Source organism: Pongo pygmaeus, chromosome X (assembly GCF_028885625.2).
Source record: "Pongo pygmaeus isolate AG05252 chromosome X, NHGRI_mPonPyg2-v2.0_pri, whole genome shotgun sequence".
In the NCBI taxonomy this organism is placed as follows: Eukaryota; Metazoa; Chordata; class Mammalia; order Primates; family Hominidae; genus Pongo; species Pongo pygmaeus.
The window spans coordinates 158,289,147-158,308,770 of NC_072396.2; the positions used below are offsets into that span (position 1 = coordinate 158,289,147).

At 48.7% G+C, this 19,624-nt stretch overlaps 1 protein-coding gene and 1 non-coding gene across 2 annotated transcripts; both read left to right on the forward strand.

The window, feature by feature from the left end:
* Positions 1-757: 757 nt before the first annotated feature.
* ZNF275 (zinc finger protein 275) lies at positions 758-19,544 on the forward strand. The gene is made up of 4 exons (XM_054472446.2): positions 758-902; positions 3,251-3,327; positions 12,050-12,151; positions 13,349-19,544. Exons 2-4 carry the CDS (start codon positions 3,297-3,299, stop codon positions 14,503-14,505), a joined length of 1,290 nt encoding a protein of 429 aa, XP_054328421.1. The 5' UTR covers positions 758-902; positions 3,251-3,296; the 3' UTR covers positions 14,506-19,544.
* On the forward strand, positions 18,093-18,196 carry LOC129025578 (small nucleolar RNA U13). The gene has a single exon (XR_008497323.1). It is a non-coding gene; the product is annotated as a small nucleolar RNA U13 (small nucleolar RNA).
* Positions 19,545-19,624: the final 80 nt, after the last annotated feature.

Consider the following 19,624-nt stretch of genomic DNA (forward strand, 5'->3'; position numbering starts at 1 on the left):
TGTTGATGAGGATGGGAAAGAAAAGGAGCTTGCATACATTTCTGGTGGGAATGTAAATTGCACAACCACTTTGGAATACATTCTGGCAGTTTCTTATAAAACATAAAACTATCCTATGATGTGGCAATTCATCTCTTAGGTATTTGCCCAAGAAAAATGAAAGCATATGTCCACACAAAGATGTGTACATGAATATTCATAGTAGCTTTATTTATAATCACCCAAACTGGAAACAGCCCAGATCATAACCTGGTGAATGAACAAACCAACTCTGATATATCCAAACAATAGCATACTACTCAGCAATAGCACATTCAACAACATAGATAAATCTTAAAAACCTCGCGTTGAATGAAAGAATCCAGACACACAATAGTACATACGATCTGATTCCATTCATACAGAATAGTGGCTTTCCTGGTCTTCGCCCTCAGTTCCCGACTCCTCACTCTCCCCACCACCATCTTGAAGACGCCCAAGGGGGAGAGGTCCCTTCCGTTCCTTCGTTCCTTCCTTCGTCTGCTGGTCGATTTGTTCGCTCGTTCATTCATTCATTCGCACGCTCATTCCACTCCTCCCCACCTCCACCCAAGCGTCCAGCCCGCGCGCGCCGCTCCCCCGCAGGCTGATCAGACTTGCCTGCCCAGTCCGCCCCGCCCAAACCCCGCCCCCTTTCAGCCACGCCCCCCTTTCCGGGCCAATCGGGGACGAGACTGGGGCCGGGGCGGGGCCTCGCTCCCTCAGAACCCTCGGCGGCGCTCACGGCTCCGGAAACGCGCCGCGGGGCTGTTAGCTCGGCTGGGCACGGGCGGCTCCGTGGCGCTTCCTGCCACGCCAGGCCTGCCTGGGCCGCGCCAGCGCCGCTCCACCGAGGGCCGCGCGTCGGCCGCCGCCGGGCCTGGGTGAGTGTGCGGGCCGCGGGAGGATGTGCGGGGGGCGCTGGAGGGGCCGCAGGGCGGAGGTGATCGTAGGGGCGGCAGGAGGACGTGCGGGCCTGAGTGAGCGTGCAGGGCCGCGAGAGGATGTGCAGGGGGCGCAGGACCGTGTGCGGGGCTGGAGCGAGTGTGCGGGCCGCAGAAGAGTGCACGGTGGAGGGAGGGGGCGTCTCTGGGCGGTTGGAGAGCTGCTCGGCCTTGGGCGGGCCAGAGCAGGGAACGGGTCCCGGATGACGAGTACCAAGAGGCCCGAAGGCCTTCCCGAGGCGGGCGGGGGGCGGCGGTCCCGGGTGGGAATCGCTAAAGTGCAGAGGCCTGCTCTGTTCTTTGGGGTCGCTAGGAGATGGGAACCGCTCAGGGCCTGAGAGAAAGGACCCCTGCCCCTAGCGCCTAGGGGCCCGATCTGGAGGGGGCATTGTAGGGGTGGGGGTTAAAGGACTTTTCCCTGGTCTAGGGGAGGGGCTGAGCCGCAGTCTGGGAGCTGGGAGGGTGGGCCAGGTGGGAACAGTTCCCGCTGGGGAGTCCCTCCTTTCCTTTTGAGTGGGGCGGGGGAGGGTTGCGGTTAAGCCTCAGCTTGGCGGGGAGAATGGGGGCAGGTAAGTAGCCTAGAGAGAGAGCTGTGGAGAGGCAGGGGAAAGGGGGCGGTGAGCCGAGCTCAAGGCCCTCTGTCTGAACCAGTCTTTTTCTGTCGCCCTGCTGGGGGCCGCCATCTCCCACTTCAGTGCCCCCGCCCCCTTAAACTCCTTTGCTGGCTCCTCCAGTCTATATTTGGGTGATTAATTACATATCTTTTCCACACCCCCCCCCCCACTCACCTGCCGCCCAAAGTCCATGGTCCCTTTAAAACAATCCCCTGCCCCCATTCCTGGCCCACTTCCCAGAGGTCCCACCCTGCCACCTTGTTCCAACTGAAGCCCTCCAGCCAGCCTTGGCGTAGCTGGGCATGCGGCCCCCTCCAGTCTCCTTGGTCAATGAAACATTTCCTCTTCAACCTCAGCCCGACATTTTTCCTTTACAAGAGAATTTCAGATGGGATTGCTGGAACAGCACCTCCCCTAGGTACTAATGCTGCCTCAGCCCCTCCCCACCCTCACCGTCCCCCCACCCCGCAACATTGGACCTTCAAGTAGAAGCCACTTGCACAGTGTCTGGCCCAGTTCAGTACATCCCCCCAAAATGTTACTAGGGGGATGTACTGAACTCGGTCAGACACTGGGTTTTATATATAGAACCCTATTGAGCAGTGATTTGTAGCCTTCTGTCTGTGAGGGACCCCTTGGAAATCTACTAGAACATGTGAATTCTCTTCTAACCATCAGCACAGACTCAGAGATAGTGGGCTCCCATTTCAGCAGGTTCCTGGGCAGGAATCCTGTCAGTGACAGAGATTCTGAGAGTTGGAGAATCCGGGAACCTCCAGATTCTAGACAGGCCCAGTGTTAAGGAGGTGCAGCTCTGCATCATAATCTCCTAGGGTGCTTGTTGAAAAATGCAGACTCTTTGGTCTCTCCCAAACCTGCGACACTCCCACATGAGTTCTTAGTGAACTCCACACCAACTTTCTCACCCAGTGATCCAGCCCTTACCCAAACCTGCCTGGGCTCCTTGGATGGCCCTGGGCCCTTTGCAATTTGCATAGCATCCCACGCCACCCCCAATTTCAAATCCTTTGTATCCAGGCGGTGTTACCTGAAGGAAGCTATACTTACAATTTATTTCGATTTTTAGTAAGATGCCATGAATCTTCTTGGGGAAATGGGAACACAAAGCTTTCCTCAATTAAGTACAACAAACACTACAAAATCCCCTTCTGGTCTACCTTCTGGCTTTTTATAGAAAGGAAATAAGATAGAAACCCAAACAGAAAGAGACAGGTGCCCAGGCAAAGTGAGAGGAAACAGATGCCTTCCCACCCACACATACAGAAAAAGGCACACACAGACACAAATACCCCAAGAGAGAGAGACTTTCCTGGTGAGATGCCCTCTCTTTAGGCCCTTCAGGATTCTGCTACTTCGAGTAGCAGCCTGTTTGCTGCTTTGGGACGGGACGGGGTGGGCCTACATGGGGCCTTCACTTCCGCCTCCTGGCCTGTCAGGTGGAAAGAACATGAAGGCCAGGCTCAGTGTGGCCCAGGGCTTGGCTCAAGGGTTGCATCCTACCCTGGCTGGGATGGATCCAGATCGTGGCAGTATATATTCAGTTGAACCCTGTATCTGGCCCAGTTCAGTACATCCCCCAAAATGTGGGGGACAGTTTCCTGGGAGGTGCACACAGGTCTGCTTCTGTTCACCTGAATTATTGCAATCCAACAGGTGGGGCCTTACCTGCCAGGCTGATCCCTTGGAGTAGTTCTGAGGCATGATGAGTCATCCGTGTGTGTCTCTTTTGGGTAAGTCTGGGTGTTTATGCATGGTGTCTGCTGGCCTTGATGCTGGGCATGCTATCAGAAGACCCTATAGGTGGGGTTACAACATGGTGAGGAGTATCATTTTGGTTCCAGAAGCACTTATATTTTCATCCGTGCCAGTGTTGCTGAACTGTCTTTGCCCAGAGACAGTTCTCTCAATCCAAGCAACACAACTCACAGGAGAAAAGATATTCAGGAAAGAGAATGTGGAGTCTAATCTCCCTTTTGGATGGGAGAGGGAGCTGAAGGCATCCATCTGAATTGGATCTCTCGTGAGTGGAAACCTTTGAAGACACCCGTTGCTCTGGCCTAGAACTGAACAGAACACAAGCCACCTGTTGTCTTCTGGGTAAACTCAAGCTTTAGGGCCTGAGGACATTCTGCTCCAGGTCTTTATTTAGATGCTTCAGAGAGTCCAGGTGTTTCTGGCACCCCTTGGAAGCTTCTGGAACCTTCCAGAGGAGCCTTATTTGGGTGGCCTTGCTGCCTTTCCCCTGCCCAGGGAAGGACAGCGCACCTGTTAGAGAATGTTGCTTGGCTATTTGTGCGATAAAATCAGTTGAACGCTGGTCTTTAGGCTCAGAAGCTACCGTTAGCCAGTAGCCAAACATCCAGCAGTGAGGCAGGGATGTCCTTAATCCAAAGGCAACCAGAAAACATCTCATTATTACTACATTTTGTGACGTGGGTTGTTTTTTGTCTCTGTTGAGTTCAACTCTTCATTTCTGTTCTTCCACATCAAAGTGGAATGATTATTTTGAGTCTCTTAGTATTTTCTGCTTCCATGCCGTAAATTTGATTTAAATAAGTCGGTTAAAATTTACATCGTGATCTAAAGCACGTTAGCAGGAAGATTTGTTCACTCACTGAGCTCTCATGTTTTTCAAATGATCATTGACATCACTATTTTCCATTTATTCTAGTAGATGTTTGTTAAACAGCTGCAGTGTAATGGCGCTTGCCTAGGTCCAGTGTGCAATTCACAGCTGACCTTGTCGGGGCCTTTGCTGGGAGTTTATAGTCTTTAGACTATCTTCAGATCCCATTGAAAGAAGGAGAGTAATACCACTTACGTTAAGGGTTGGAAATGTGTTTTCCCACAGTATTTTTTTGAGCTTTCATATTTCCCAGTTGTATGTAGGAGTGCACCCTATGAGATTCAGGACATGCTTTTGTGCTGTGAGTGAAAGTGCCTTACTTCAAGGTCAGCATTACCCTGTGTGTCCATTGGGTGTGCATTACAATGATTTGCATGTTCTGTCTGGAATTCCTTCGACCTTGATTCCCCAAGATCCACTGTCAGAAGGCAGTGGACACCTGTGTTTGTCACTTTTGTCACAGCATCCAGCTTCTTTTCCTGATTAGTTCCACCATTTTAAAATAGAAGAGTTGTGTAACATGTACCCTAAATGATCTGATTGTCTCTAGGATTGATGATAATTTTATCTTGAACTGCAGTAGGGATTAATGTGTTATCTTTTTTTAATGATCTTCCTTTGCTTCTCATGCAGCTCTTTTACGTGATATACTTGATTGATTAATTATGCAGAGTTTCGTTTCCTTTTGTGGAAGCAGGGCCCACTTCTTTCCTCCCATTTTTATGAGTACCTTTTAAATGATCTCCATGTCCAGGGGCTCTGTCACTGTGGGTGGTGATCACGCAGCCACTGAGAGCTAAAGTACTCTCAGGCTAAGTCCCCTGCGTGAGCTGCTACAGGAAGGGGCACTCCTGTTGCTGCACAGGAAAGGATTATTAACAATTCATTTGGGGGTTGTGGCTCCAGGATTTCAACAGTTAATCATGCCAATTAAGTAAAAACACTTCAGTAGGATTTGCCCAATTAAATTGAACACTTCAGGAGGATTCACTCAATTAAATGTGGGTGGCTTGGGAGGACTGTGTGTGTGTGTGTGTGTAAGAGACAGAGAGAGATGAAGAAAGAGAGAGAGGAATGACATGTCTCGTGCAGTGAGGTCATGTTAACAGGATGGTTTAAAGGCAGCAGCCAGACACCCATATATACCATTAGGCCTAGATGACACTAAGCCTCACCCGCAGTCTGTCTTCTGGCTGTGGCGTGGTGTTATAGGTTGGATATTATTTCACTCTTCTCTGGTGTGGTTTGAAAAATCTCAAATCTTGGGAGCTAGATATTAAGCAAGTTTACCTCTTGGAGCCCTGGTTTCCTTCTCTGTGAATGGAGGCGGTAATAACCGCAGAATGTGATAAGTGAATTACAGGAAGGCAGATGCGTGTCTCCAAACACGTGTAGTGCATGCTCCGGGGATGGAAGTGTGCTCCATTTAACATGCCCCTCCCCACACACATTGATTCAGTCACCCCGCAATTTATCACGTACCCACTCAGGGCCAGGAGCTGCTGCAGACACTGGGGACTCAGAAGTGACCAAGAATGAGAAAGCGCCCCTGCGCTGTTGGAGCTCCATTTCTCCTGGGGACTGTCAGTTAGAAACAAGCAATTTCATTGGATAGTTTTTAGTTAGCAAAAGTGTTCCGAGTAGACTATGACAGGGACTGGAGAGTGAAGGCATTCTAAGGAGGTGACGTTAGAGTTGAGGTCTGATGTGGGCCAGACGCAGTGGCTCACACCTGTAGTCAGCATTTGGAGGTTGAGGTGGGAAGATGGCTTGAGCCCAGAAGTTCGAGACAGTCTAGGCAGCACAGTGAGACTCCATCTCTACAATTTTTTTTTTTAATTTAAAAAATTAGCTGGGCATGGTGGCACGCAGCTGTAGTCCCAGCTACTCAGGAGGCTGAGGCAGGAGGGTCACTTGAGCTTGGGAGGTTGAGGATGCAGTGAACTGTGATGGCACCACTACACTCCAGCCTGGGTGACAGAGTGAGACCCTGTCTCAGAAAAATAAAAATAGAGTTGAGGCCCGAATTCTCAGAAGGAGCCATCCATGAGAAGCCCATGGTACTCTCAGCAGTTTCAGAGGCCTTGAAGGCCAAAGTCTTGGCCTATCGAGGATTGAATGAAGGCCAGTGTGTCTGGATGTCACTGCGAAGTGGCAGGGCAAGATAAGGAATTGGGGGGCTGGGCCAGGGCGTTGTCAGAAGGCTAAGTTCTTAGGTCTCTGGCCTGAGGTCAGCGAGAAGAGGTCACTAACAGGTCCTCTTTCTCAAAAGGTGTATCCACAATATCCCCCTCTACATTCCATTTGGCAGCCAAACGTCAATGTCAATTGGAAGTGAATTTTTTTAAATGAATTGTGTAAGTAATTCATGACCAGTTCATTTTGTACTGGAAGCCAAAGTCAAATCAGACATCGAATGCATACCAGAGGAATCCAACGGACCAGCAGGGCCCTGCCCAGGTGACAGTGGGACAGAGAGGGTGTGGCTGCTGAGCACCTGAGGATGAACACGATCTCATACTGGGGAAGCCCCTGTGCCAGACAGCCAGTTAAAGATGGAAATGGGGCTGCCTTGGACTCTGGGGCTAGATGAGGCCTTCTGCCTGCACTTCTTAGGTGCTGATAGCTTGCAGGGAGGAGCCCAGGAAGTCACAACCCCATGGGCCTGTCTCTAGGCTTTCTGGTCATTGCCCTTCATGGACCGCCCACAAATTCCTGCCAGCCCTTCTCCCCTGCACTTGGCTTGCTGTGTAGGGATCCCAGGAAATGCTGGGTTTTTTACCCAAGCAGAAGGGCTGCTCCCCATTGACTCCTTGGCCTCAGCCCTTGGCTTCTCACATGCTGAGCAGCTTTCTTACTCAAAGTCTTTTAAAACCAAAATATTTTACAATTGTTATGCTTTTCTGATACCAACAAAATTCAGCTTGGTTACTAAAAATTCTCACATTACAGAAAAAGAAAGCAGATCTTTCTAGACCTTGACTCTCCCCAACTCCAACCTCATGTGGTCACATACACATTAGAGATGTGCTTATTCTAGCTACAAGTCACTCTCACTTTTTTCCTTTTTTCTCCTAAAATGCAAATATATACTTAGCCATCTCCTCCCCTTCCCTTACCCTCTTTAGGTTTTCAAGGGAGAAGTAACTATGTCTGCCTGTATCATCTACAAAGGATTCACATTTTTGTCATCTGCAGCACATCATCCTACGTTGGCACCTGTTGATTTTATATTGAAACCCTCCAGTTTTCTTCCTGCTGAGTTCTAGGACTCTGGTAGTGTCTCCAGAGCTCTTAGCCACATCTGTCATTCATTCTTTCCCCCACTTTTTTATGACATTGGGATTTTTTAGACTCTTTCTGTTGGTTATAGTATCATGTTTTCCATTCTCCATCCATTTACTTTTAACTTATCCGTGTCTTTATATTTAAAGTTTCTTGTAGACAGTATGTCTTGTTTTTATTACAGCCTGACAATCTCTGCCTTTTGATCCAAGTGTTTAGTCCATTTACACTTACCTTAACTATCCACGTGGTTGGGTTTAAGTTTGCCATCTTGCTATTTGTTTTTATTTGCCTCTTCCATTCTTTTTTCCCCTCTTTTTCTTTACCTTTCTTCTTTTAGATTATTTTTAGTACATATTTGATCTCTGCTGTTGGCTTATTAGCATGTATCAGAGTCTTGGAGGACTTGCCAGAACACGCAATCATATGTTTTACTTTTGATGTTATAAACCCCACACTAGCTTTTTATTATTTTTGCTTTAAATGATTGATTAATTTTTTTAAAAGATTTAAAAGTGAGGTGGGTAAAAGCATTGTATATTTCCCCACATATTTACATTCCTGGTGTTCTTCATGCCTTTGTGTAGATGCATCTTTCCACCTACTATCATTTTCCTTCAACCCGAAAGATTTCCTTTAGTATTTCCTATAATAGAGATCTGCTGGTGATGAATTCTCTTAGCTTTTATCTGAAAACAAACTTTATTTTGCCTTCATTTTGAAGGAAATTTTCCTTGAATATAGAATTCTAAGTTGACAGTTTTGTTTTTCTTTTAGCACTTTAAAAATGTCATGCACTGGTTTTCTGACTTGCACATTCTCTGATAATAAGTTAGTAATTACTCTTTGCTCCTCTCCACACAGCAACATCATTTCTTTCCTCTGGCTATTTGAAGACTTTCTCTTTATCACTGGTTTTTCAGCAGTCTGATTATTATGGGTCTTTTAAAGTCTTGCTAGGGGTTGATTGACTTTCTTGGATGTGTGAGCTTATAGTTTTCATCAAATTTGGAAAACTGCCCTGCCATTATTTCTTCCACTGTATTTTTTATCCCTCCCCCCACTTTTCCTCACCTTCTCAGGTTCCAGTTATATAGGTGTTAGACCACTTTCTCTTACCCCAGGTCATTGAGATGCTGTTTGTTTTTAAAAACTCTTTTTCTCTCTGAGCTTCATTTGAGATCATTTCTATTGCTATGTCATCAAGTTCTCTAATTTTTTTTGTGTGGTATCTAATCTGCTGTTAATCACATCTAGTAAAATTTTCACTTTAAATATTATAGTTCTCACCTCCAGAAGTTCCATTTGGTTCTTTTTATATCTTCTGTTTCTCTCACTATATTACTGTTTTTCTTTTAATGCTTGTACATCATTAAACTCGCTGTTATCCTTGTCTGTGAGTCGTCACTGGTCATTTCTGTGTGTTTTTATTAACTGATTATTCTCCTTGTCCTGGCCACATTTCTGTGCTTCTTGGCATTTCAGTAACTTCTGATTGGATGTTGGGTATTATAAAGATTATATTATTGAGTGTCTGGATTTGGGGTGGTAGTTACTTGTGGATCAGTATGATCCCTTTGAGGCCTATTTTTAAGCTTTCTTTGAGACAGGTCTTGTGTAGCTTTGGCTCTAGGAATAGATCAGCCCTACTACTAAGGCCTCTGGATTCTTTACCGCATGTCCCAGGTGATCACAGAGGACTCTCTATACTGGTTGGTCAGACCTTGAAGGTCTCCCTACCTTTGTGTGTCCTGAGAATTGTTCAGCTTACAGCTTCCTGGTCACCCTTTTCTTGGGCTTTTGGAGTTTCACTCTATGCATGCATGGCCTAGTAGTCAGGAAAGACTCAAGGGGAGGCTTATACAGATTTTTTGAAGCTCTTTTTACTGCATAACTAACTCCTTTCTGGAACTCTGCTCTGCAACTTCCAGCTGCCTCAGCTGCTCTGAATGCTGGCCTGTGTCTCCTCAACTTGGCGAAGCCACTAAGCTCTATTTGGTTCTCGCCCACCCCAGCACACAGTCTCGATCTGGAAATTGCCTCCAGGCAGAGAGCTGGGGCAATGATAGGGCTCCCGTCATCTGTTTCTCTTCTCTTGGGGATCATGATTCTGTGCTTCCTGCTGTCCAGTGTCTGAAAACTTGTTTCACATATATTTTCTCCATTTTTTTCTACTTATTTATGGCAGGATGTGAAATCTGTTCCTTGTTACTCCATTGCAGCCAAACGTGGAAGTTTCTGTCCATTCTTTTTAACATAACATCTTTAATTTTATATAAGAGTCTTTCTGGAGTAGCTGGATTTTGTGGGCCTTGAGCCAGTGTAAAAAGCCTTCCTTTTCACTGAATTATGAGTTGAATTGAATTGAATTGTCATCAAAACAGGAACTGTGTAGCTGTTTCTTAGAATTCACTGAAGTGGGAGGCCTGTGAGGCATGGATGTCGGTGGTTGAATCTTTCACATATTTTGCAATTTGGAAGAAGAAGATAATTTGTACAAATCATTCAGCTCTTTTATTTAACAGTTTAGTGTTTGAAGATCTTTTCTTTGAGGCTTATTTTTCCAGCTGTTTTGTTCCACTTTTCATTTGGTTGAACACATTAGAGAACTGCTGTCATGTGTACCTGTCTCGCTGTCACCGGGCTCCTTGTGTCAGTGGCCTGTGGCTTTTAAGGGCCTCACTGCTGGTCTAGAAGCCCCCATTCCTGCTCTCTTCCCTCCGGCATCTTGATCCGGTTTTTTGTTGCCTCTACAAAGTTGGAAAGGGTCTCTCATTTCCTGGTTATTTCTTCTGATGACCTTGGTGTGCCTCCTTCCTGTACAGCATCAGCATGGACTTCTAGGCTTGCCAGTCTCCCGGCCCTTGGCTCTCTGTCTAGGTCTGTCTTCTCCTAGCTGTGCCTGGGCTGGCATCTGCTGGTCTTGTCTTGGCTCCCTCTGGCCTGCCTCTGTTCATTCTTTGCCAGGCTACTTTCCCCATTGTTCAAGGTGTGTTTTCTCAGGCATCTCCGTGCCCTGGCTCGTCATTCAGCCAGCATGTGAGAGAAGACTCAACAAGATGAGAAACCAAGGAAGAGGAAATCACCAGTCTCTTCCCAGGGACAGGGCTGTCGTCACTCATGGCCTTTTTCACTTTCTTTAGTTCCACCTACTCCCCAAGGTCTTACCCTCCCCAGGATGGAGCCCCAGGAAACCAGGTCCTGGCAGTCCCTCTTGAGATGCCAGAGGCCCAGGTGAGCTGTGCTTCCCTCTGCCTTGCTTGGGATTCTCTCACCGCTCCCTGAATCTGGCCTCAGCCTCTGTCTCTTGCCCCAGCATGACACACGGCAGGGTATGAACCCCAGCTGCTGCCTTCCTGCCCTCCCTCTGCTTCTCTTCTGGAGGCTACCAAGGATTGGATATCCACTGGGCTTGGAGTTCCAATCATCCAGGTGGGGAAGCTGAGTTTCCATCCAGGAAAGTGATTGAATGGAGGTCCCTTGGAAAGACGAGAGGCCAGGTCCATGGCCCAGGGATCCTAGCGCTTGATCAGGTTCTCTTTTCAGGACTAACTGGAGCTGTGGTTAGGCCTCCATGTTAGCAACAGACACCCACTCCAGACCCTCACCTCTTGTCCCTGGCATTACTGGCGCTGCCCTTGCTCATTCTAAAATAGATGGAAAGACTGATTAGCCCTGGGAATTCTTTCAGGATTTGGTGACATTTGATGATGTGGCATGGTACCTCACCACAAGGGAGTGGTTTAAGCTGGACCCTGAACAGAGGGCACTGGAATATTATGGGAACGTGACCTCTGTGGGTAAGGATGTCCCAGCCCTTCCTCAAATTCACCACCTTCTTGGAGTGGGGCAGGGGGCACGTGGCTACCCCCACAGAAGCTCACCTTCTCCTTGGGTTGTGGGGAAACACAATGGGTCTGCCACACCTGATATGTCAAAGTAGTATGAGCTCCCCCAACTCCTCTTGGCATAGAAAGAACCCCTCTCAGTCTTTTATTGGGAAAGAAATTAGAGCACTGCCACTGCAATGTAGAATGCCCTTTTCATTTTAATGCACAAATTATGCAAATTGCATGGCCATTTGGTTTGAGTTTATTTATGAGAAAGGTTGACGTGATCAAGATCTTGTTCACCCATTAGGGGTCTGCATGTGTGCAGTGGGGAGGAGGTTTTAGGAGGAGAGACTGTTGGGAGTCAGATTTGGGAGCTGTGGAAGTCCACGTGTCTGGGAAGAGCATGAAGTTAAATGTGTGAGCTCTGAGTGGGCGGACAGGGAGAAGGCAGGGTGAGGATCACCTCCTCAGGGTGGCCACTTGATACTCCACAGAGCCTCCCCCAGGTGGGCCCAGAGCCTGCCTTCCTCAAGCTCCTGGAAGGAGCCTGACCTTGGGAAACACCTTTGAACTGAATGAATGACTTGCCTAAAGCCTGGTCTTTGAAGATTGAAGGGGGTTCCCCTTCAAAGGCCTTGCCTGTGTTCCTCCACTATTCTCATGTCATCTCTGGCTGTCGCCGTAACCAATCTCCTTTCCCATGAGCAGGTGTTCCTGTTTTGAATCCTGCCTTGGTCCCTCACCTGGCACAAGGACAAGTGCTATTGGTATCAGACCCATTGCCCAACACTGACCCCGCTAAGTACTCTGGTGAGTGAAAAAGAAATGTGAGGAAATTGGGGGAGACCCAACCAAGCTGCTATGGGGCTTGGGTTAGGGTTGGAGGGCCCAGCTGAGCTGTTAGGCTTCAGGTTAGGGTTGGGGGTCCCAGCTGAGCTCTTGGGGTTGAGGTTAGGGTTTGAGGGCCCTGCTGAGCTCTTGGGCTTGAGGTTAGGGTTGAGAGAAACAGCTGAGCTCTCAGGGGTTTGGGTTAGGGTTGGGGGCCCAGCTGAGCTTTTGGGGTTGAGGTTAGGGTTGAGAGGATCAGCTGGCCTCTTGGAGGTTTTGAGTTAGAGTTGGGGGGTTCCAGCTGAGCTCTTGGGTTCGGGTTAGGGTTGAAGGACCCAGCTGAGCTCTTGGGGTTGAGGTTAGGGTTAGGGGGTCCAGCTGAACTTTTGAGGTTGAGGTTAGGAGTAGAGGGGCCCATTTGAGCTCCTGGGGTTGAGGTTAGGATTGAGAGGATCAGCTGGGCTCTCTGGGCATTCGGGTTAAAGTTAGGACCCCAGCTGAGCTCTTGGGGTTGAGGTTAAGTTTGGGAGCCCTGCTGAGTTCTTGGAGTTGAAGTTAGGATTGGGGGGCCCAGCTGAGCTCTTGGAGTTGAAGTTAAGGTTGGGAGGGCTCAGTTGAGCTTTTGGGGTTCTGGTTAGGGTTTGGGGCCCCAGCTGAGCTCTTGATGGTGAGATTAGGGTTGAGAGGATCAGCAGGGCCCTTTGGAGATTCGGGTTATGTTTGGAGATCCCAGCTGAGCTCTTGGAGTTAAAGTTAGGGTTGGGGGTCCCAGCTGAGCTTTTGGGGTTCTAGTTAGGGTTTGGGGCCCCAGCTGAGCTCTTGACGGTGAGGTTAGGTTGAGGATCAGCAGGGCCCTTTGGAGATTCAAGTTATGTTTGGGGATCCCAGCTGAGCTCTTGGGGTTGAGGTTAGGGTTGGGGGTCCCAGCTGAGCCTTTGGGGATGTGTATGGCTGCTCTCTGGTCACAGAAGGGGTGACCTCCTCAGCACCACTGGGGTAGAGAGTGTCCAGAATGAGGTCCCTCTGCCCCTGGCTTCTGCAGTCCTTGCTTCTGGTGGCTTCCGGGCCCAGGCCCCGTGCTCAGTGGCTGTCTCAGAAAGAAAAAGATTCTTGACGAAGGAGAGGCCCTTCCCTCCTTCGTCCTCTGCAGACTACACTGCCTTGTGTTTATCGTTTCAGAAAGCACCTCCGCGACCCGACACCAGATGAAGGGGGAAGACGCCCAGCCACAGGAGATGGCATCCACAAGCTCCCCAAGGGCCAGTGGTCCCAGTCCTGAATTCAGACAGCACGGGGACTCTGACGGGAAGAGAGGGAGCCCACAGAATCTGCCCATAGAACATCATTTTGCTTGTAAAGAGTGTGGGGACACCTTTCGGCTTAAAGTCCTGCTTGTCCAGCACCAGAGAGTCCACAGTGAGGAGAAGGGCTGGGAATGTGGCGACTGTGGGAAGGTCTTTAGGGGGGTGGCGGAGTTTAATGAGCACAGGAAAAGCCACGTAGCTGCGGAGCCCCGGCCCGGCCCCAGTAGGGCCCTGGAGAACGCCGCAGAGAAGAGGGAGCAGATGGAGAGGGAGGCGAAGCCCTTCGAGTGCGAGGAGTGCGGAAAACGGTTTAAGAAGAATGCAGGCCTGAGTCAGCATCTGAGGGTCCACAGCAGAGAGAAGCCCTTTGATTGCGAGGAGTGCGGGCGGTCCTTCAAAGTCAACACCCACCTCTTCCGACATCAGAAACTTCACACTTCGGAAAAGCCTTTCGCCTGCAAGGCGTGCAGCAGGGATTTCCTGGATCGCCAGGAGCTTCTCAAGCACCAGCGCATGCACACTGGCCACCTGCCCTTCGACTGCGACGACTGCGGCAAGTCCTTCCGAGGGGTCAACGGGCTGGCCGAGCACCAGCGCATCCACAGTGGGGCCAAGCCATATGGGTGTCCCCACTGCGGCAAGCTCTTCCGAAGGAGCTCGGAGCTTACCAAGCACCGGCGGATCCACACGGGCGAGAAGCCCTACGCCTGCGGCCAATGCGGCAAGGCCTTCCGCCAGAGCTCCAGCCTCCTGGAGCACGCACGCATCCACAGTGGCGAGCGGCCCTACGCGTGCGGCGAGTGCGGCAAGGCCTTCCGCGGGCCCTCTGACCTCATCAAGCACCGGCGCATCCACAGCGGACTGAAACCCTATGAGTGCGACAAATGCGGCAAGGCCTTCCGCCGGAGCTCCGGCCTCAGTCGCCACCGGCGGATCCACAGCGGGGCGCGGCGCTGCGAATGCAGCCAGTGTGGCCGCGTGTTCAAGAGGCGCTCCGCACTGCAGAAGCATCAGCCAACCCACCACGAGTAGAAACGCCCCGTGGTCCCGCGGGACAGGGACGGAGTCCCCAGAGGGGATGGCAGAGTCAAAGGAGATGAACAGTTTTGTAGCGCTTATATATTTTGTCTTCCAAAAGGTTGAGACCGATTTATACTGCCACCAGCAATTTATAAGTGTTACGTTATGCCCATCAAGAGTAGCTTGTACCATTTAACTTAGTTTGGCTAGTTTAACTGGTAGGAAGTACCATCAAGGTATTTCAGTCCACATGCCTTGAATCCAAGAATGAGAGAGGACAAATCTGGATGTGGGGTAGGGAGGGGCTTAGAGGTCATCAACTCCAAGCTCCCCCCGCCCCAGAGAAACACACAGAGCTATTCCACGATGGCGTCCTTATAATGTGATCCCAGCTTTCCTGAAGAGAACGTTGCCCTCATGATTTTTGGCCTACTTGAATTTATAAATTTTTAGGGATGTAAATAGAACACTCAAATGTCTTAAAATATTTAATTTATTAATTTAGTTATACATACATACTGTAAATCACATATTATATAAAATAATATATTAATTTAGAAAATACCCCGTTTTTGCCACCCTCCCTTTCACGAAATCATTTTACTCTGACTCCTCACCGTCTTCACCAACATGGGAACCCTGTTTGAGTCATCAGACAGTTTCAAGACACACCCAGTCACTTCCATCCGAGCTCTGCACGGTAGCTCAGTGACGATCCCTTCATGAGGCTCTCATTAGAAATTTTCTCCCAAGCCAGAAGACCATATTTGCAGAACATTAGGACGATTTCTCTTGTCGTTTTTTAATCTGTCCTGTGACTCTACAACATAACCACTTGAGGTCATACTTTTTCAAACAACCTTTAAACGTCTTTTCTTTTAAAGCACCCAAAATGTCATTGTGAGGCCAAACGCCTAGTAACAGTTACTGAATCTGGATTAAATGTATCTTTTTTTCTTAAACCATTTCAATTTGGTGTCCCCATACATATCCAAAACTAGCATCGATTGAGGTTGTTTTGAACTAATGGGTCTTGTCCTCAAGCAGCACTATTTAGTTCAAAATAAAATAGTTGAGAGCATGCCCCTAAGAAGAGATACATCTCAAGGACTCAAGTGCAGGGTGACGCCTCCTTTTGGAAACGAGCCTCTCCTGGTATCAGGCCTAGATGGTACTTCTCCAGCCTTCCATTTCTTGCTCTATAAAATGGGGGTGATCACAGCACCTACCTCTGAAGGTTATCACGAGGACTGCCATCGTGCCTGCAGAGTGCCAGGACCACCAACCTGGCACGGAGGTACACACTCAGTGAAGGCCATCTGCTGTCATTGTCATTGTCATAGTTATTGCCGTCATTCTGTGGCTTGTCAATTCCAGAACTGGGGATAGACCCCAGGCCTCCTGACCACCAGTCTCATCTTTCTCTTATGCGATGACTTAAATGCTGTTTCTGTTTTTTGCATGCAAATTGTCTGTTCATCTCCTTTGACTAGTTATCAACTTACCTTCGGATATATTAACTTTACGTAGCAGTTCTTTCTATATTGATGGTGATGTTCTCTTGTCCAATTTTATTGCTTTGCTCTTTGTAGCAGTTTTATTATGTTTTTGTTGTAAAAGCTTTTAATTTTTACATATCCAAGCATTCATTTTTTGTCTACTCAGTCATAACTTTCATTGCGTCTGTAGCTAGATATGATGACATTTTCTCTAGAATTTTAATTACAAACAAAAAGCTGCAACCCCTGCCCATCAGCAGGTGAGTACACCAGATGGGCAGGCTGGATGGAAATGGGCCAGAGAAGCAGGCTCTTTCTTCATCCGAGATGCAGACTCCGTGTCTATCTGTGGGCACCACTTGACTATCCAACCTGGCCACTGCGGCACACTGGAGATGCTCCCATCATAGATTAGCCAGAACTCTGTGACTGCTCATCAATATAGACCCCGCCAGCAGCAGCAGGGCTTGGCCTCACCTAGATCAATGGAGCGATCCAAACTTGGTCTGGGAGCAAGCAGCCCAGCCATCCTTTGAGCTCCTGGGAGCCTTGGCAATGCTCGGAGTGGATTCAGTGACTGAGCAGCAGATTCACCCAAGAAACATCTCCTTGGACACAAGAAGACTCGCCTAGACCACATCCTCCTTTCAGCCGGTGACTCTAGAACTAGAAAGAGATTGGTTCATAGGCTTCTGCTGTGGGCAGCTAGGAGAAAATTCACCCATGTGTTCTGGCATCACTTCCTATAGCCACACCTAAGCGAGGGCAACAGAGCAGAGGCTCGGAGAGGAACCCTGCCCCTCTGATGGCTTGCGCGTTATGCTGATAGAAGCTGGCAGCACTGCCCTGGGCTATGACTTGCAACAGCCATGCCCAGGAGGAGCACTAAAGCAAAGGTTTGGAGGGCAGTGGAACCCTTCTGAAAGCCTGTGTGGCATAGAAGTAGAAGCTGGTCCTCCTGGGTGTCAGCTACCATTTCCAGCGGGCTCCCCCAAGAGGAACAGCAGCAAGGGCTAGCGAGGAACCTGCCCCTCCAGTGGCCCACAGAAGCCACAGATAGAAGCCAGCCCCACCAGGGCTGTGCTGTGACTTCCCAGCAGCTGTGGCTGGGGACAGGGACACTAAGAGGGCCTGGCAAGGAAGTGTGCCCTTCTCGTGGGCCCACCAAGGCTGAGGCAGAGCTTCCTAGCAGACACAACTTGGAAGGGCTTCTGAGGCCCCCAACCTGGGAAGCAAGGTCCTACAATGACCCCTGTGACCTTGGCCAGAAGGTCCTCTCAAATGGACCCAGGCCACCACAGTGGCACTATGCGACATCTCCACCCTGACCCCCAGGCTGGAGAGGAGCCAAAAGCACTTGTTACATAGTGATTCCTTTTGCCCTGTGGGCCTCAGTTCTTGCAGTAGTTGTGAATCTGTGTCTGAAATCACTACTTTCTTCTCTGATCCGTTTTCTCTTTTCGAGTTGTTAGGATGTGTTTTGTACAGCTGTCATTTGATAAGGTTGACCTCTACCAGGGGCAAGTCTGGCACCTTTACCTAGAAGTACTCTGCCATGTCTTGCCCGTTCATTCATCGTTTGTTGGGTTTCATGAGGGATCCCATTGAAGTAGATCCCTTTTATGAAGGGATCCTATTGAATGCAGCATTAACTTAGAACGTAGCATAAAGTTGTCACTGCTCCCAGCTGGGATGTGGTGTCTTGGCATCCCTTCCTGCCGTCCTTGAGTCTTTCCCATCTTCAGTTCTATAATTTTCTCTCAAACAAATGCTCTTTTAGAGTTAACACTAAAGATCTGGTCTTTGCCATCAAGGTTGACAGAACAGCTGTTCATGGTGTTTGCAGTGAAACCTGTGTTCTCTTTCAATGCAGTCTGTGGCTTTAACGTGTGTCCTGTAATTTCGCCAAGTTCATTTCTCGCCTCTGGTAACTTGGGGGTGGATTTCCTTGGACTCTCTAGGTGTACTGCTATGTCAGATGCAAAATGTCACCCAGCTTCCTGTCACATATCCTTGTCTGTGCATTCACGCATCTACCTCATTCCGGTTTTCTTTCTAATCTCATGTATTCCTATTGCGAGGGAATGTGTTCTTTTCCCGATCCTTTTGTAGTTCATACACGTGACAATTGGGTTTCCACGCACGTGCGTGAGATGTGCCTCCTTCAAACCTTGTTACTATGTCGGCACATTACCCGCCTGGCATGGAAAAAGAAAAAAAAAAATGTGTTATTTTCCTACCATTTGAAAAAAGAAATCCTCCATTGCTTTTATTTGAGTTTTGAATACTTGTGAAAATTTTCAAAAGAAAGTAATTGTTTACCATTTTTGCTGCTTATTACAATGAGCTGTGTCCATTAGCTGTGTCACCCCACTCTTGCATTTCCAGAATAGTCCCTACCCGATTGCAGCGGGCATGTTTCTCGAGTGGTATTGCATTCCATGTGCTTGATTTTGTGCTAGAACTGGCACAGCGCCTGCCCTACCTGCAGCCCTGGGTTGTGGCCTAGTTGTGTACCATGTGATTTGCCACCCCCCTTCTAGGCCCTATTAATTCAGCCAGAACTGAACACCTGACCCAAGGGCAGCAAGCAATCATCAGAGCATAGAGCTGGCAGAACACGATGGACCACGGACACCACCAGGCCTTCCAGATCTGAAATGCAAACAAGGAAACAGAAGCTTCTAGGCATCAGAAGGTGTGGGGAGCAGCACAGTACTCAGAGGAGTGAGGAGCTTGGCGCCTGCTGGGAGGAAGGCCTGGCCATGGTATGTTCTTGGATTTCTGGCAGCAGCCCTCACTGGTCCACGTGCGTCCCCACTACAGACTCCTTGACTTGAGCCAGCTTGAGTGGGTCTCTACTCTTTTCTATTGTTTTGCCACTTGGCTGCTTCCTGGCCAAGTTGCACCTGACTGCGTGAATACCTGTTCAAACGTGTGTTCTCTGTTCTCTAAGATGGGTGAAAGTTGATGCCTTCTAGTCTCAGTGAATTTAACCTGTGATTTTATGTCTAGGTATATTGTTCCTTTACGGAACCCACCACGTGCGGGCCATAAAATGAGTGAAGTCACAGTGCACCCTGTTCTCTTATTTTTGAAGTGTTTCACGATTTCCAGCATGTCCATCAGATGGGGGGATTGCTAACTTCTCTCTTACTCATGTACTTACATTCTGTAGTTCTCATTGCATCACTTTGGATGTTTACTTTGAAAAGCAGAAACTGTCTCTTTAAACTTGGCCCTCAATGTCATTTGCGTATCTCTGAGAACAATAGCTATGTCCCACCCCAGTCTGTATTTCCGTTGGTTGTTGGCACTTTTTTCTCATTCCCCCCATCTCATTACCTTGTCTGTTTTCTGGCACTCACTATAATCAGTCTTGCACTAGAGCTGTTTGTGGACTTGGCTTCACCCCCTCCTCCTCAGCCCTCACCCACCCATTAAATTGTGAGCTCTTAGAAGACAGGGGTGGCCTTTCGTGTCTGATCCCCTACCAAATCTAGCACAGTGCCTTGCATCAAGTAGATTTCAATAAATATATGTTAAATGGCATTGGTCTTCCTTGACTTCTTTTGTCAAAGCTTCATTTACCACTTCCCTTGCTCCTTTCTCCATGCCATGGGGTTCTATAC